Here is a 16,750-nt window from a genome sequence, read left to right on the forward strand (position 1 = left end):
ATGCTTGCCTTGCATATTGCTAATAAAACAATATGTTTTCTCATTACTGAATAGTGGGAATTGCAGAGTGAAACTTTGTAAGTGGCCTAACCTTTAGCTGTCACTCTAGTAAAGCATCCACTGGAACAAAGGGAAGACTTGCTGTATGGGGGGGCACGGTGAACATGTAAAAGGTGTGTTCTTGTGTCTTTAGGGTCTGCAGGCAACAGAAAGCTCATAACTAAGGCGGCCTTGGGAAGAACATGGAGCTGGTTAATGGGGATAATGGGAGAGTGGAGAAGGAGGAGGTTGATAACAAGGTGCTATGTGTCTGTTACTGCCCACTGAAAGTTAAACATCTGAATAGGGCTTTAAAGTGAGAAAACTAGTGAAGCATAGAACTTAATAATCAGTTTCTGACCTTTTAAAGTGACTTCTACAAATATTAAGGAAATAAATAAATTTCCTTAATAAAAGTAAATTTAGAATTTAGTAAGTAACATCATTCTGGACTTGGTTCCTTGGCTTACATGATTTTGCTGGAAATTTAAATGAGTGGTTCCAAATCTGCTGGTTCACAAATGGTGTTGTAAAATGACATGAAGAATAATGTGATCTTGCAAATCTAGTATGGTACTAGAACTTCCTCTCTGTATAACTGCTTCTGCATTTCTATCTTTCTATCTAGCTATCTCTGTAACTAGAAGACAGTAGGACAGACTATCTCCCAATGTTACATGAACAGCAAAGGCCATGTGTTGGCCATGGAGCCAGAAACTGTAAAAATCATCTTTTGCTGGATTTATACATATATAAGAATATATATATGTTATATATATATATATAAATATATTTATATATATTCAGAAGTGTATATATATATATATATATACTTCTGAAACTGGTCCTAATTCATGGAATGGATCTGCATTGTCACTCCAATACAGCCTTTTCCCATTGCATGGTTATGTACTTTTGAGTGTTGGCAAAGTAGGTAGTATCAAAGTTTATTTTGAAAGACCTGTTTTAAAGCTTCAGCAGTGCACATACTACTACCAAAAAAATATTTGTATTGCTTCTTGTTCTCTAGCAAGGGACAAAGTGGCTGTAAGTTCTTGTAGCTACATTTTTATTTCTATTGTTTAGAGTGGGCTGCAGTAAACTATTTGCTGCTGTTCTATCTGTCAAGCGTAATGACATAATAAACAAACCTCCTTATTAAAGTCAACTAAAGGTTTGGGTTAGCAAAAATTTCCTGCAAAGGGAAACCTCATAGCAGACAGTTATCCTTCAACTTCTGTGAGTACTATTTAGACCAACCGCAGGTATTATTTTTGCTGTTCTTGCAATGGACAGAACGTATTTTTAGAACGGGGTCCTGACATTTCCCCATTCTGTCTGCGCGTTCCGTTTGGCTCACGGCCGTTTCATTGAGAGCTCCAAACGCAACCACGTGCGGCAGCACACCGTGCCAAAGCAGCGCGCTCGGCCGGCTCCGGCAGCCCCATCCGCGGGCTCGTTTGGATGCCGACGGCAGCGCGGCGGAGCCACGGAAGCCCGGCTCGGGGCTGCTTCCCGCGGCTCTGCCCTGCTCGGCTCTGTGCGGTCTGTCCCTGGGCAGGGGGCGGCGGGCACGGCGGAGCTCGGCTCCCCGGGGACCGGGGCCGGGCCAGGCATCCCCGCTCCGCCCCGTTCCGCCCCGCTCCGCGCCCCGCTGCCCACGGATTGGGGCTGCCGGGCTGCCCGGTGCGAGGCGGGGCTTGGGCGGTGGGTTTATTTATCTATTTGTTTGCCTCGTCTTTTTTTTTTTTTTTCTTTTCTGGGGGGGCTATTTTCGCGACACCTCCCGTCTTAAATCTCTGCTTCTGTCAATAGCAAGAGCGGCTCGCGTAGGATGGGCCGGGGCCGGCGGAGGCGGGCGGGCGGGAGGGCCGGGGCGGGCGGCACGGACCGGGCTCCAGCCGCGCTGCATCCGCTGGGGCGGCAGCTCCCCGCCGCATGCTGCTCCCGCCGGCCCCGAGCGCACTGAGCGGTCCGTGGCCATGGCTTTCGGAGGGGATTCGCGTTCTCCCCCTCCCTCTCGTGCGGAAAGTCAGACAAGTCCATGAGGAAACTGAGAACTTCAGGAGAGGTGGAAAGGGAAAAAAAAGAAAAAAAGAAAAAGAGCGACCAACAACAGAAAACCTGCCTCCGTGTTCGGATGAGCTCTGGGCGCAGCACCCGGAGGTAAACTTTGGTGCAGCCGCACCGCTCCGGGCTGTGCCTGCTGCCGGGGCTCCGGCTGCGAGCCGAGCGGTTCCTATTAGAAGAAAGCGGTTCTCCTCTATTGAAAGGAGCGGGTTTTGCTTTCACGGCATCGTTTGTCTTGAAGCTAAGGAGGGAGGAAAGGGTTAGGGTTCGAGGTAAAGAAGTAAGTCCTCTCTCCGAAGGAAATGCTTTTTGCGCTCAAGATGACCTTTTCTGAAAATGCAGCCTCTCCAGCGGACTGATTTTTATTTTGACTGGGAAGTGTGTGAAACTGAGCCCTAACTTCCCGCAAGCCCTAGGATGTGCACTTCTGGGATTAGCAATATGGGGCATCTATTGTCACCTCTCCTCTTGAGCCTGGCAGCACTTTTTTCCAAAGGTAAGGCTCCATCTCCTCTGTCTGTTATACTGCATCTCGGTTCTTGTTCATTTTCCATATGCAGATTCTGTCCCCTCTCTCTGTGACACCTTGAATGTTGACACGGTCAATTCATGACTGAAGGACTTGGGAGAAGTCATGTGTTAGTGGAAATAAACAAAGATATCTTGATGGGAAATCCTGGAAAGGGTTTTGCTGAAACCTGAAATCTTCAGGGTATGGGCTGCTGGAGTTAGCTGCTCTGCTGTTATCATCTGTGTAATTTTTCAAATGAAAAAGTCCTGTGCCTCAGACTCGGCAGTGTTTTACTGAACCGGAGAAATATGTGCTTGCTGAAATGCTTAAAAGCAGTGATGTGAGCCTGAAGCAGGCGTCTGGTATTCTGCATGCTGAATAGAGTTTGAATGTCCTGACAGCGTGACTTCAGATGACTCAGTGGTATCTTGTTGCCCTCAAGTGTGTTTACAGTAAAGAAAACCAGCACGTAGACAATGTACTCATTTGTGTGTGCTTTTAAATACTCTTCTGAACTTTTCAGTGGCGGCCTCGACCAAAAGGTGAATATATTTTTGCCGTAGTTAATTTAGACGAACGTTCCTGTGTTATCTAAGTTGGGACAAGTGTACATTTCTACTGAGAAAGCACTGTACCTTAACAGCTATATCGTGGCAGGAAAGCAAAATTGAAAGATCCCACGTGTGTAGTCTAGAGTGAGGGATAATAGCATATGCATTTAATCTGTGAGTTTGCAAACATACTGATGAGGAGTTCTGCTTAGAGACAGATGCCTGTTGAAATAAAGCATTGCTTACTCTCAACACCTTTTCATACTTCAAGATGTCAAGGCTTTTCTTTTTGATTAAGTGAGTTATTTTTACCAATTACTTTGTATCCAAAACAGAACTTACTGCCAAAAGGCAAAATACTCAGCTGTTTATTTTTGTGGAGATTCTCTATAAAAACAATAATAATAATTAAAAAAATTGCATCTCTTTCATTCCCTAGAACAGGTTGAGAAAGAGAGGAACAAAATTTAAGTCTTCTTCAGTGTTACCTAATAGCAGTGCCAACAAAAGTACAGCTTTAAAAGTTGTGCATAAACAGCAGGAGTTGGAACTCTGAGACTTTTGAAAATATGACTTCTTTCACTTTGCACACAAGAAGTTTTGATTACCTACCTAGGTAATTTTGATTACTTATCTACTGCAAATCATGTGCTTTACTACAAGCAATATCAGTGCTTTGGGTGGGCTAACAAGGTACTAAGAATATTAACTTTTATCTTTTTTATTTTTTTGCAAATGTGTTTCAGTCTGCAGCTTTAACACTGCATTAACAGTGTTTTTGATAGCAGCTTACTGAAAATTGGAGTATGAGTGGCATTGCAGTCCTACAGAGTTCAGTGCTTTCTTTACTGCCATCTCAGCAACTATAACATTCAGATATGAATTTGTTCTTAAATGTTACTTACATCTCCTTTGAAAGATAAACAGGCAGAAAATTGGTCATGGAAAGGAGGTCTCTTGGGTAGAAAGAAAATGCTATAGAAACTGGTGGGCGAGATTTTTTTCTAGGTATTACAAAGTCTCATTAAATCTGATATTTCTTGAAACTGGATACACAAGATCCCATTAGAATTACTGGCATTTTCTGTCATTTATTTTGTTCTTCAGATATCCGTGTGTTACTGTGTGTCCGCTGGGACTTTCTGCTCTTCAGTTATACAGATACCTTCTATCTTTGTAGTAACTGTCTCTGTCCATACTAGGTGACAGACTCTGTGTTTCTATGCCTTAGTATGTCATGAAAAGGACAAGAGTGTTCTAGGGATTTACAGTATAAAATAGGCAATGAATGAGGTTGAATCTCCCCCTGCCCCCTTAAAAAAGATTAAAAAAAAAAAACAAAACTTTTTTTTTTTACTTCTACAGGGCTCATTTCTTTGATGTCTTTCTGTTACTAATAGAAAAACTCTAATATAGCAAAGTTTTCCTAAAGAGATACAGAATCTTCTAACCTACAACAGCAATCAGCTGTCTATTGTGCACAGGTCTGTTGCTGATTACTCAGAACCATGGCAACACACCTTCTCACTGCACCGTTTCAGGTAATAATGTTGAAGACTTGAGAATTCTATTGCAGTTTTGCTTTGCTTTTATCTTGTATACTAAGAAAATAGCTCCAGCCTGAGAAGTGAAATGTTTTCTATGAAGAGCTTCACGTTCTTATCAGAACAATTTGTCACTGATAACATAATCCATGTTTCTTAATAAGTTATTCAGCCTAAAAATATGTGTATCTATATGTCTAGCAGGAGACAAGGAGACAGGCTTTAAGGCTATATAATTGAAACTAGGGATACAGGTATGTTTAGCAGTTTTGTCAGCAACTAGGAGGTCTTTGAACCAGTCTAAGGGAGCTGATGCTTGCCCTCTGTCAGCTGGGCATGTTGCTATTTGGTGTCATCTGTGAAATAGATTCTTCAGACACCTTCAGTTAAAATATAACCAAGCCTAGCTGATGTGAAAACACACAATAACACAGATAGGTTCAGTAATGTGAGCATTTTGTTCCCTTGCTAAAGGGAAAAACCTCTCATTAGCTTTGTTGAGGTAGAACAAAAACTGTAGTATTGTAAACACCAAATTCCATGCTTAGTACAAGTTTATAGTAATCTTAACATCTCCTAAAGGAAAATATATAGGTGTATATTGTGAGACTTAAGACTAAGAATCCTTTTACATTATGGATATATGTTGTCAAATTAAAATATAATATTCATTTCAAATTTCAGGTCTAAGTTGAGAGCAACAAAAGTAAGAATATTATAGTGACTTACTGCCTGTGTTCTGATGAGCTTTCCATGTTCTTTGTAATCCTGAGCTGAAATTTTCCTGCGAGTCTCTTTCCAATGAGATCTGAGGCCCCTAAACATTTAGTTTGGCCTATTATAGTATTCTTTGAAACCTCTTGAACCCATTGAATCTTATATTATAGAGTGGTCTTGCTATGGCCAAACTTCAGCTGTGCTATTTTACTGATTTTTGTGATAATAATTAATATCAGAATAAGTTGAATATACTAAAATACTTCAGTCATGACTTCAGTGGATTGCATCCTTGTGAACTGTAGCTGTACAGGAAGCCATACTCCTTGCTTTTTATTTCCAGTGGCTTCAGTGGGAGCAGTGCTGCACAAAGAATGAGGCAGCTGAGCTTGTTGGTTGTGTTCCATCTTCCAGAATGCTGTGGGCCATTTTTGATGACATTTGTGTGCAGATTGAACTGACATTGAAGTGCGCTGTGAACCCAGTATAAATAGCATGGAAAATGAAAAGCTGAGGAGTGCAACAACTTGTCTTTCAGCACTACTTACTTTGTATCATTACTCTGGAACACTGATAGCATAGGGATGGAAAATGGTACTGTACATGAGATTAAAATTGAAGGTTATTATATTTGATTTAAGATATATTTCTTTCCTCCAACCCCCCTGTGGTGCCTAGATGGGGAGTTTGGAATTGAATTTCAATTCATGTTGACAGATTTTGATGGTGATGATGAGGGACATGTGGTTTTCCTCAAAGTAACTGTGTTGACAGAAGTTGTGGGCAGGCTCCTCCCAGGCACCTGCTGCTCTTGCTGTGCAATTGGTATGTATAGAAAATGCACTGCATGCTGATTTCAGGTGGCTGCTACTTAGATGATCATAAAATACCAGTAGAGTATTTCTCTTAGGCCCTGTCTATATGCAGAAATCAAAACGAGTTAACTTGAAAATCCAAAAGGCAGAAGAAGTTTCTAGCTTAACGTTCAAGCTGTTTTCATAAAAGCTAAGTTCTTGTACTTTGTTGCAGCTGCATTGAACCCTCTGTCTTTTGAGACATTATGTGAGGGAAGGGGAAAGTAAGTTGCACTTCGCTTTCTTCCTGCTTCTGGGAGAAGCCCAGTTCAGGTTTCTTTTGGAAAAATAATAAATTCAGACTGAACTGAAAAAAATAAAAATAAAAATTCTACAGCTAGACCCATGTTTTATTTGTCATCTGCAATACTGGCTTAATATGATTTGGCTTCTAATATTTCCCTGTAATGTACTCATTTTTTACTTTTTGTCTTTTCTATTATTATTTCCCTGGGACTGGAGGGCTTTGTGAGACAAATCATTGTTTTAGATGTTAATAAAAGCAGCTTTATTCAATAAGGATGAGTTTTATTTAATAAAAAAATCAAAAGATAACCTGACTTTTCATGCTGCACTCATATTAAATCAACCTCCTCAGGTTGTTGTGGATGCAACATTTAGTGGCAGTCTGTTTCTGGTTTTAGGATACACAAACCCAATTCCAGACAGATTAGTTGCAGAAAAGCTGGAGAGGTAACTGAGATTCACTGCAGGTTCGATTTCTATAGCGTTATGTTAAAATACTTGATTTTCACCAATCCTCATAAATATTACTGATGCAATATTAATGGCAGTTCAAAATGAAGTGGATTTTAAATACTTCAGAGACGTTTAGATAATGCTAATTATGAGTGGATTTAAGGTTCGTATTTGAGTATGTTGTGCTACATCAGCCTCCTGTGTGGGGAGAAAACTTACTCTTGATTGATTTCTTCTTACATTGAATAGACTTAGTTCCAGGGTAAGGCGGTTGTCTGATGGTCCCACAGAGCTAATGGATTGAAAGTCTTTGTACTCCAAAGTGCACTGTGCCTGTGTAGTGTCTGGGCAAGTCTCTGTGTTCCAATTTGGTAGTACAACTTACACAAGAGGATGACATAACTTCCAGGTCTGTGATATGAGATATTGCGTCCATCTGTAGGTCCACAGTGGGTGTGATCCAGATCACATTTAAATCACTATATGTTTTCATTGCCTCTAGTAAGCTTTAATTCAGAGTGTAGACAGTTCTCTGGTGCAGTTTCTTTCAGCTGTGGCCCACACACCATTGGTGATTCATGGATCATCTGAGCAGCGTTGTGAAGCCAGTGCCAGACATCTCATGCGTGCAAGCTAGAAAAGAGCACAGGGAGAAAATAAAATGTAGCAAGGATGCATTCAGAGGGCATCACAATTTCTCTTTGGTTGTAAGCTAAAATATCTGTGACAATACTGTGCAAGATGGTCTAGATTTCTTTCAAAAAAATTAGTATGCTCTTGTCCCTAAAAGGTTTGATGAAAGAGCACTGTAGTGAGGCTAACTGTAATAATTTAATGTCTATTTCTCTGAAGTATTTGGTATTACCACAGTACTTTGGACACAGTAGTTGGTAACATAAATATTTCTAATCTACTTCAGCACAGGTTCACTAAAATCAACGTTGAGCAGTGGCTCAGTGAAGCAAGGAAGGAGTAGTCTGCTGGAGTTGCTTGTGACATCTGTGCTGCAGGGTCAATTGACTTCTTAAGAGGCTCCCACTGTACTCTCTGAGGATGTTTGTTGGCTTTTACACTTCTTGACTAGATTTTTTTTTTAAATTAAGATTTTCAGAAAGACTTTTGGAGGTAGTTTTCTTTGTTGCAGATGGTTGATTGCCCACATGAAAGTTACTTAGCAAAATGTACTCATTTTTGTTTCTTGTACAGGCCGGCCATGTCAAAATGGTTGGCAGTGGCTCTACTTAGACCAATGCCATACTTCTTAACATTTGTAAAACGTAGGACCTTTCCCTTCCTTCTGCAGTCAGTTTTCTTTCTCATAGGCCCGTCTAGATCCATTTTTAAATGGATTGACTTGAAAAAAGGCTTAGATGTTGTTTCAGTGGATTGTATTTTGAGGCTCTCAGTGGAAGAGGCTCAAAGAAGAACTAAATAGCTCTAATAAAAGTTCACAATGAAATAAATAAATAAATATATATAAAATCAAAAGCCAGCCAAAACAATAACAACAACAAAAAACGAAACCACAAACCAAAACCACATGACTAGTCAGTTACCTGCTTGTCATCTTTAGTACGTTTACAGAACTTTGCTCATGTCTTGCTGGTACCCTCATGATCTGGTGAAGGATGTCGAAATAATCAATACACTTAGGGCAGAACTGAGCAGTTTCTGATTCTGCCCAGTGGAGGGCAAAGGTACATATGTGTTCTGTAAGTTTATTACTGCACTTAGTTATTCTGGAAGCAGCACAAGATGAGTACTTCTAGAGTATTCACTGCTTTGTCATGTTGACACCAATTTTCACTGTTTTATTCTATTTAGGATCTCTTTTAACTCAGACTGTAGGAGTTAGGCACTTTTTTAGATATTGTTTGCCTACAGAATTTGGCTCAAATGAAAACATTAGAAAAACTTGGTCTAGTTTCTGTAGAAGAGGATGGAAAAGGAGCACATGCGAAGGAGGTGTCTCCTGATCTACAAAGTGTGTCAGTACACATCTGATTGATCACTGATTGGACCGTGTCATCTAGATTCTAGAGGCAAGAGTGCTGTTTGCAAGATTTAATAGACAATTTTCAAAATTTTAGTCTTCGTGAGCTTTGAGATAGCGCTGTCAGTGACAGAGTTGTTATACCTTCGGTGACTAACAAAAGCAAGGTATTGCTTTTTAAAGCTTGGTACAGTGCTCTCCATAGATCTTTCCCTTGTTTACTAAGTATTTATCAGTTAAGGTTCTTTTATTCCATATCCTTGTCCATACCATTGGGCAAACAGTATAGGGATCATGACTTCAGCTGTGCTCTGCTTTCTCCTTTGTGGTTGACTGTATCCCCTGCAGCAGTTGTCTGATAAGAGATGATTTCTTGCATACTGAACACTTGTGCACAGTAGGATTCTGTTATATACTTCTGACTCTTTGACACCATCTGCCCACTAAAGTGGTTTTAATGGGTTTCCACTGAGCCAGGCTGTACTACAACCCTGACAGCATGCTCTCTGTTCTTAAAAAATAAACAAAATCTCTTCAGAAAACCTATCCACGAACATTGGTTTCTGCAACAGAAATGATGATTATATACCACTTGATATTCTGGAATCAGAAATATCTCTTCTTGATGAGCATTAAAATAGGAAAAGGACTGATAGTGCTAGGTTGGTTTATTGTTGTTTTTAATGATCTTATTAAGCATTATTTCTCGTCCCACTTTTTTTTTTTTTGTCAGATATTATTGTCCTATTACAGAAATGCAATAATTTCACCACATTGGAATTTGATTTTTTGTGACAGCTGCGGAACGCAGCAGTTTGCTATGATGATTTAGGTGTCAGGGTACCTGCTGGCTTTCTGTAACCTATGGAAAATTACTTTAATTCTCTACTTTCTCTCCCACTTTGTCTACTCTGAATGCAGGCTCTTTAGAGAAGGACCTGTTTACTCACTGTTTATGTAGCCCCTTCCCCTCTTCACAGACGAGATGTACATTTTACCACATAAGAAGTGATTAGTTACTAGTGGCTGAGTTACGAATTGGAACATAGCATTCTGATTGCCCTTGTCACTGGACAGCATTAAGAATTCTGAGTTCTGTTAAAATAGAGAATAAGAGCATCTTAATGGAAAGAGGAAAAAAAAAAGGATGAAAGCATCTCTTTGATTAAACATTTTGAAGAGCATACCTAGATCCCATCCCTTGATGTTACAATTAATAAATTATCTAAATCTTTTCAGACAGTGATGTGATATAGGAAGCAAAACTGTATATGAAAAGGCATCATAAAGATGATTTTATTTCTTTGTTATAAGCTGTTACTGATCTGTTAAAGCATCCCACCTGGTTTTAAGGCTCTGTATTAGTAATGCCACAGAACACTTAAAAATTGTGAGGTTTTTAATTCTTTTTGGAAGGGGGTATGGATCTTAAATCTTACATTCTTCTTGTTCCCCTTCAAGTCTTTGGGGTTTGTTTTATATCATATCACTAAGATGCAAACATACAGAATTGCAGTGGTGAAGAGATGAACTTGTGAGAGGAAGTGTTGGGCAGTGTCTTTTGTTACTGATGGGACCTGAAACCTGAAACTGTCAGAATGAATGGATTCTTCTGAACTTCTGAGCTAACTTGTTGAACACGCAGAGAATCAGAGACAATCCTTTCCTTTTTCTCTTAATGATGTGGACGTTGTCCTCCAGCCAGGATGAAGGTTTCCACCTGAAGCTTGTGTTTCCTTTCTATGCCTTATTCTGTGCTGCTCCTGGTTTGTAGATCTGTATAGGGAGTTAATACAAGATATTTGAACCTCCATTTCTAGCTGCCCATGTACTAGAGAATAACTCATGCGGAGATCCCCAAGAAAAGCAGTCTTCTGTGGTACTGTGTTTTGAGCTTTTCAACAGGCTATGAGATGTGCAATCATCCCAGAGAATAAAAACTAAAAACAACAAATGAAAAACTTCACGGCAGTCATAAATCATTAGCATTGAAACTTCTCATTAGAAAAGACATTTACCTGTGGAATATGTATTATTATTATTATTATTATTTTAGAAACTGACAACAGTTCCAAATGGTCAAAGCAGTTTGAACCAAGGGGGCTTAATCCAGTCTCCACAGAACGTCCAGGGGTCAGATGGTTTTCTGAGGTGATTCCCAAACTGTGTTCCCAAAATGCACCTTGGAGAGTTTGGCTGACAGTGAGTTTGGCAGTGGGGAATCAGGCATTTAATTTTTTTTTTTTTTTGTATCACTGTAAAAGGAGCTTTGCTCTTCTCAGCAAACTAATGAAATGTTCTAGAATTCTGAAATAGTGGAACATCCCTAGTGGAAGGCATCAGAAATGTTAATGTTTAGTGTCAGACTAAAATATTGTAATGTCAGAATTATTCATAACGTAGATCAAACTTAATTTTACCTATCCATGGTAAACTCATGTTACAAGCAGGCACGACAGATTTCTGCTTTTTTTCCTAATAATCTTGTTTGTTGGCGTGTGTGTATATATATACACACATACATTTTTACATCCATCTGAAAAGAAAACCAACATAACTGGAGCTCGCTTATTTCTTGATATTAGGTGGTTAAAAATACCTATTTATTTATTTATTTCCAGCAAAACGTTTTCTCATTGATGTGAGCTTCTTAATTCTCATCTCTTTTTCCAGTATAGGCGTGTGGATTTTTTTCTTTTTTTTTTTTTTAAGCATTTCTTCCTTTGCATAATAGAAACTCATATACTTTGTGAATGCTCTTGGTGTCCTTCCTTGACCTGATGGCAAAAGGTGATATTGATATGGTTTCTGTTTACTTCTCAATCAAAGTAGATTGCACAGCTCTTGCAAATAGACCTTGCCTTCTGCCCTGGTGCTGGTAAAGAAATGCTACTGCATTATGTGGTACTACAGATACCATGCAACTTAAGGAAAAGTAATAACGGAAGGATGTTGTATGTTATACTGCAATGAAAACTGCATTAGCTGCTGTGAAAAAAAAAAAAAACGAGAGACAATAAATCTTTTGTAGTCAAGGTCCAGATATAAAGATGAAATGTACAGATATTTTAAAATTTGGATGTGGAAAATGGTTGTAATGCGCCTCCCCTAGAATTTAAAAACTACATTCTGTAGGCATAGCACTAGCACTATAGTTGAGTATCTCTAGTAATCTGTTTCAAGACATTTTAATTCTCTTTCCTTTGTAGAAAAATTAGGATTACAGAAATCAGATGTAGAAGCTATGGACTGATATGGGAACGAGTCAAAATGGTAAAAAGTTTGATGTTCATCACCTGGAATATTTGTGGCTGCTGTTTTCAGCTGGCTGATTAGCTTTGCCAAGGTAACACCACATTCTATCAGTAAATCAACGCTTTTGAAATGAAAGTATAAGAATAATCTTTAATGATGGCTAAGGCAATGCTGCTGAAGTTAGACAAAGATGTGATGATCAATTAAGAAATGCTAACAATCCCAGCTCTCCCTCAGTAAATTCCTTTCCATGACTTAGCTGAAATTTTGAGAGGGGTAGGATAGACCACCACAGAATTTGATAATGTGGTGATTGTTAATCTTTATGCCTTGGGATTCAACTGTAATACTCCAAACTGGAATGGACACTTAGCTGTGTGCTGAATGTTTTGATGAGCAAGCTGAAAGGTTTTGAAGACATCTTTATATTTTTCATGCAGCCAAAATTCTGTAGCAGTGATAGAGACTGCAGTATGATACTGAAGATCACATGGGTGTTTCCAGGAAGAAATTTGGACTTTAATTCCTAGCCTCAGTCACGTAGCCGTGGTCATTTTCAGCTGCCGCCAATGGCTGCTGTTTCAAGTGTTTCCAAAAAGCTGAGCATCTCCTTTTCATAATCATGGACTCAGGCCAGCCTAGCATTTTCTATTTGGCTTTCTGTTCTGTACTGAGCTTTACAGACTACTGTTGTACAAGATCTCTCACATCTGCCTATCACTCAGGCAGTTCCCAGTTCTTAGTCACTTGTTTTTTTCTTTCCTTATGAACTAGAGCTGTGACTAAATCGGAAAGTCTTACTGGCTCATCATATCTTGTGTAGGCTTCCTGTTTCCGACCCCTGTTTTCTCTTCCACTGCCAGAATGTACACACTGGTAGACAAATGCCATCTGGGAACTGTAAATCTGTCACCAGTACTACTGCTGTGGTTTGTGTGTATCGAGATGCAAAGGCTATTACAAAGGCTGATTAATATGCATCAGAGTTGTAATTTTTTTTTAAATGATGTCCATCTTGATTTTTAAGGCATCCAACTTTTAGGTCAAAATCTGTAAGCTCACAAGAGCATTTTATTTTATTACAGCAGCATGGGATCAAATGGCTGTTTGAGCCATGGACCAATAAGTAATTAATCCTTGATAGGATTCAAATAAATAATTTTTGTTGTGTGAAAGCAGTATCATTAGAAATAAATATAAATTCTTTTTAAGATGTCAGCATGCAGCCTTAAGGGTATGAAAGAGAGGTAGAGCTTTGTCAGCTTCCCTGCCTGCTCAGAATTAGTCTGAGCCTATTGGAAATGAAAGGTTCAGAGAGCACAGATGGAATAGAATGAAGTAGCAGCTTTGAGTGAATTGAAAGGGCAAGTTTACTGGCTAATCGTGATCTCAATGGGCAGAAAGATACCCAATAGATATAGATTGCAATTGTCAGACATTGTAAAGTCCTCGAAAGAACTGCTCAAGGCTTTTTGCTTTCCAGTTCCAGCTTATGGTAGGCTTTTTTTTCTTTGTTTGTTTTTGTTAACAACAATATCTTTCATTTCCTTGCAATGAAAGTAAAGGAACTGTGTAATATTTATTGAATTATTGAGGCCTGAGCTGTTCTCATATTGGTTGAGTTTTTTTCTTTAAGGCAATAATATTGTACAGATGCATCTATTTAGAGCTTATATTTGTTCATTCTGTAGACAAAGGCTAGATTTGCAAAAGTGTTCTATTTTTAATTTAGGCACCAAGATGAGTAGTGAGATTTTCAGCTAGACTCAGTACTTTTGTGTGTGCTTTCAGGAAAGTCCATCCAGAAATGTCACAGTGGGAGGTGGTGAACGCTGAATGCTGCAAGCCCTCCCACACCAATCGAGGCAGCAGAGCACTAGAAAATTTGGATTCTGAATTGTCTGAAAATTTTACTACAGTTTCCAGCTCAGTGGACAGAATCTTGGCTGGGCTTTAAGGATGCCAGTGTGATATTAGGAACTATTAATATTGCACCAAAATTTAATGAAGTGATTTTTTAAATTCTGGCTCCAATTGGCTTTGCTTGGAGAGTGATGTCATACTTAACTGTTCTATTTAAGCAGTACTTTGACTTAAAACTAGAAAAGTGTAGCCTCTGCTTTTTTTTATTTTTTAAATCTGTATTTGTCTCTTCAAGTTGATCTTTAAGAAATGCAGTGAGCTGTTCAAGATTCATGCACTGTTTTCTCATGTATATTTCTAGTGCCTGAAGATAGGAGAAAAAAAGTAAGTAGTACATTGGATTGACAATCTATGAAAGCTGCAGAATCATTAGAAATTTTACTATTGTTTTCCTTGTAAATGACAGTATGCCTTTGTTTTTAATTGAGATTTTCTGTTTCACTCTATGCACTCAATTTCACTGTTACGTTCCACTGACAGTTTATAATCTGTCTTGAAATTCAAAGTCACTGTCAGAGCAGTCACTAATACCTTAAATACCCTAATTTTCTCCAAATACCTACTGTCCAAATACAGAAATTAAGATTGTTTTAAAACTGTCCTGAACTGATTTTGCCGCCATCCCATCTTTAGACATTAGAGCAAAGACTGAACTTTGCTAAAAGCCTTGAACTGGCAACAGAAGCTCTCTACCACAGCTAATGCTTTTACTATCAAGTCCTTTAGCTTCTTACCAAAAATTTTCCTGTAATCTTAACACTCTCACATAAACTTAAGGTATATGACAACTCCCTGAAGATGTTGGTGGATTTTCTGATATCTTCTGATGACCTTCTGGAGGTGTACTATAGTGTCAGTTTTCCTATACAGAAAACAATCAACATGAAAGATAAAATTCCTAGCTCTAGCTGCCTTTGCTGTCTGAAGGAATGGCTCAATAACCCAACCAGCTAGGACTTGTCCTATAGTGCCCATATTTTATTAATAATAATCAGATTCTCTGCTCAGAGCTGTGAATTGTTAGTCTAAAAGGTACTAACATCTATGTTAAATTTTCTGGTGTCAGCTTATATATCTGCTATCTTCTGTATTACAAATTCAAGTTACTGCAGTTGCTCACAAGTTGTTTCTAATAGTATACCTGCATTTACTGATTCTGGTGGAGAGCTAGGGATTCTTTCATATCCCCAGTACCTCAGTTTGTCACTATACTGCTCGCTTCTGATACGTGACAAAAAAAAAAGCTTAAAATGAAAGGATGGAAAACATCATATCCCTGTAAAGTTCTTAAAGCAATACAAATACCAGGTGAGATTAAGGGAAAAATACCAGAGAAGTACAGTAAATGTTTTGTCTACAGAGGGAGTTGAGTGTTAGGAAGAATGATGAGAAATGATGAGAACTGCCAGTGGGATGGGAGGGTAGGGAGCAGAATCTATGCTGAATCAGCCCTCCCTTTTCTTGGCTTCTATGAAGCATCATGAAGGGACTGAAAATCTGCAAGTCCTTGTGTTCTTTCCAAGTAGCATCCCATTGATGTCATTGTTGTTAAGGCTTTCATTGATTGTACAACTGAACAACTTTCCTCTATACCAGGGTTAAACAAACTATTACACCATGCTAGGTAGTTTTTTCTCATTCCCAAATCAAGTTTTGTGCATTTTACATGCGTGGTAAAATCCTTATCTCCTTTCTATATTTAAATTCTTCCAATGTTGATTCAGAGCTGTTTAATATCACAATATCCACTTCTGTTTTAGGATTTCCTCTTCCCACAAATTGATGCTCCCAGAAGGAAAGAAAGTGGTGCTTGGTTTTTCTCCTTTTGCTTTCTTACATTAATTTCTTATAATTTAGAGCATACTGTGAAGTCAAATCCGTTTTGAAACTGACCAAACTAGCAGTTTTCAGAAAAATCTTTCTCTTACTTAGAAATCCTAAGGCCTGCTATTTTTTTTCATATGCTTAGAAGCTGCAGGCGGGTGTGTTGATTATTTACCATTTCAGAGACTCCAGTTACTGAGATGTGATTTAAAACACAAGAGTAATTCAATAGTTTCTTCTGTGAGTTGCCATTGAATGTCTAGTGGGCATATCCTTCAGAGGCAGTTTTCCCTGGTGGGCTGCTGGTCTACACAGCCCCATAGTTAATGTGCCAAAAACATCTTGTTTATTTATTTTTATTTCTTTTGAGGGGACAGAAAGAAAATAAAGTTATAGAGATTCATTTAGCTGTTGTTTTTGGAATATAACTTCTTAGTGTCTCTGTTACATTAATGTGGCATATTAATGCTGCCGAGTGTGGCTTTGATAGGTTTCTGGTTTTGTTTTCCTGTACTCAATATATATGGGTATGTAGCACTGTCATCTGAAGTTGAGAACTAAATGCTAATAACTGTATTCATAACTAATGAATTCTTGAACACTTAGTTGTGGTTGAATACAATAGATTATTACATGAAATTACACTTCTAGCTTCTGACAGCTCCTGCAACATTCTCATAGTGCCCCACCTATCCCAGATATCTTCTCTTCTTTGTTAACACATCTGATAGGTTTTAGTACAAAGCAAAATATTTTTTAAAAAAATCATA

The 16,750-nt window shown here is 38.7% G+C and overlaps 1 protein-coding gene across 1 annotated transcript in view; it reads left to right on the forward strand.

Annotated features, from left to right (window-relative positions):
- The first annotated feature begins 2,083 nt into the window (after positions 1 to 2,083).
- LOC136050104 (transmembrane protein 132D-like) overlaps positions 2,084 to 16,750 on the forward strand; it is a 196,576-nt gene continuing 181,909 nt past the window's right edge. The window contains exon 1 of the mRNA XM_065738722.1: positions 2,084 to 2,205. Coding sequence (XP_065594794.1) covers positions 2,084 to 2,205 — 122 coding nt within the window. The remainder of the gene's footprint in view (positions 2,206 to 16,750) is intronic.

The sequence above is a fragment of the Cyrtonyx montezumae genome, unplaced genomic scaffold, assembly GCF_038088225.1.
Source record: "Cyrtonyx montezumae isolate F1298 unplaced genomic scaffold, pur_monq_1.0 scaffold_23, whole genome shotgun sequence".
NCBI classification, from domain to species: Eukaryota; Metazoa; Chordata; class Aves; order Galliformes; family Odontophoridae; genus Cyrtonyx; species Cyrtonyx montezumae.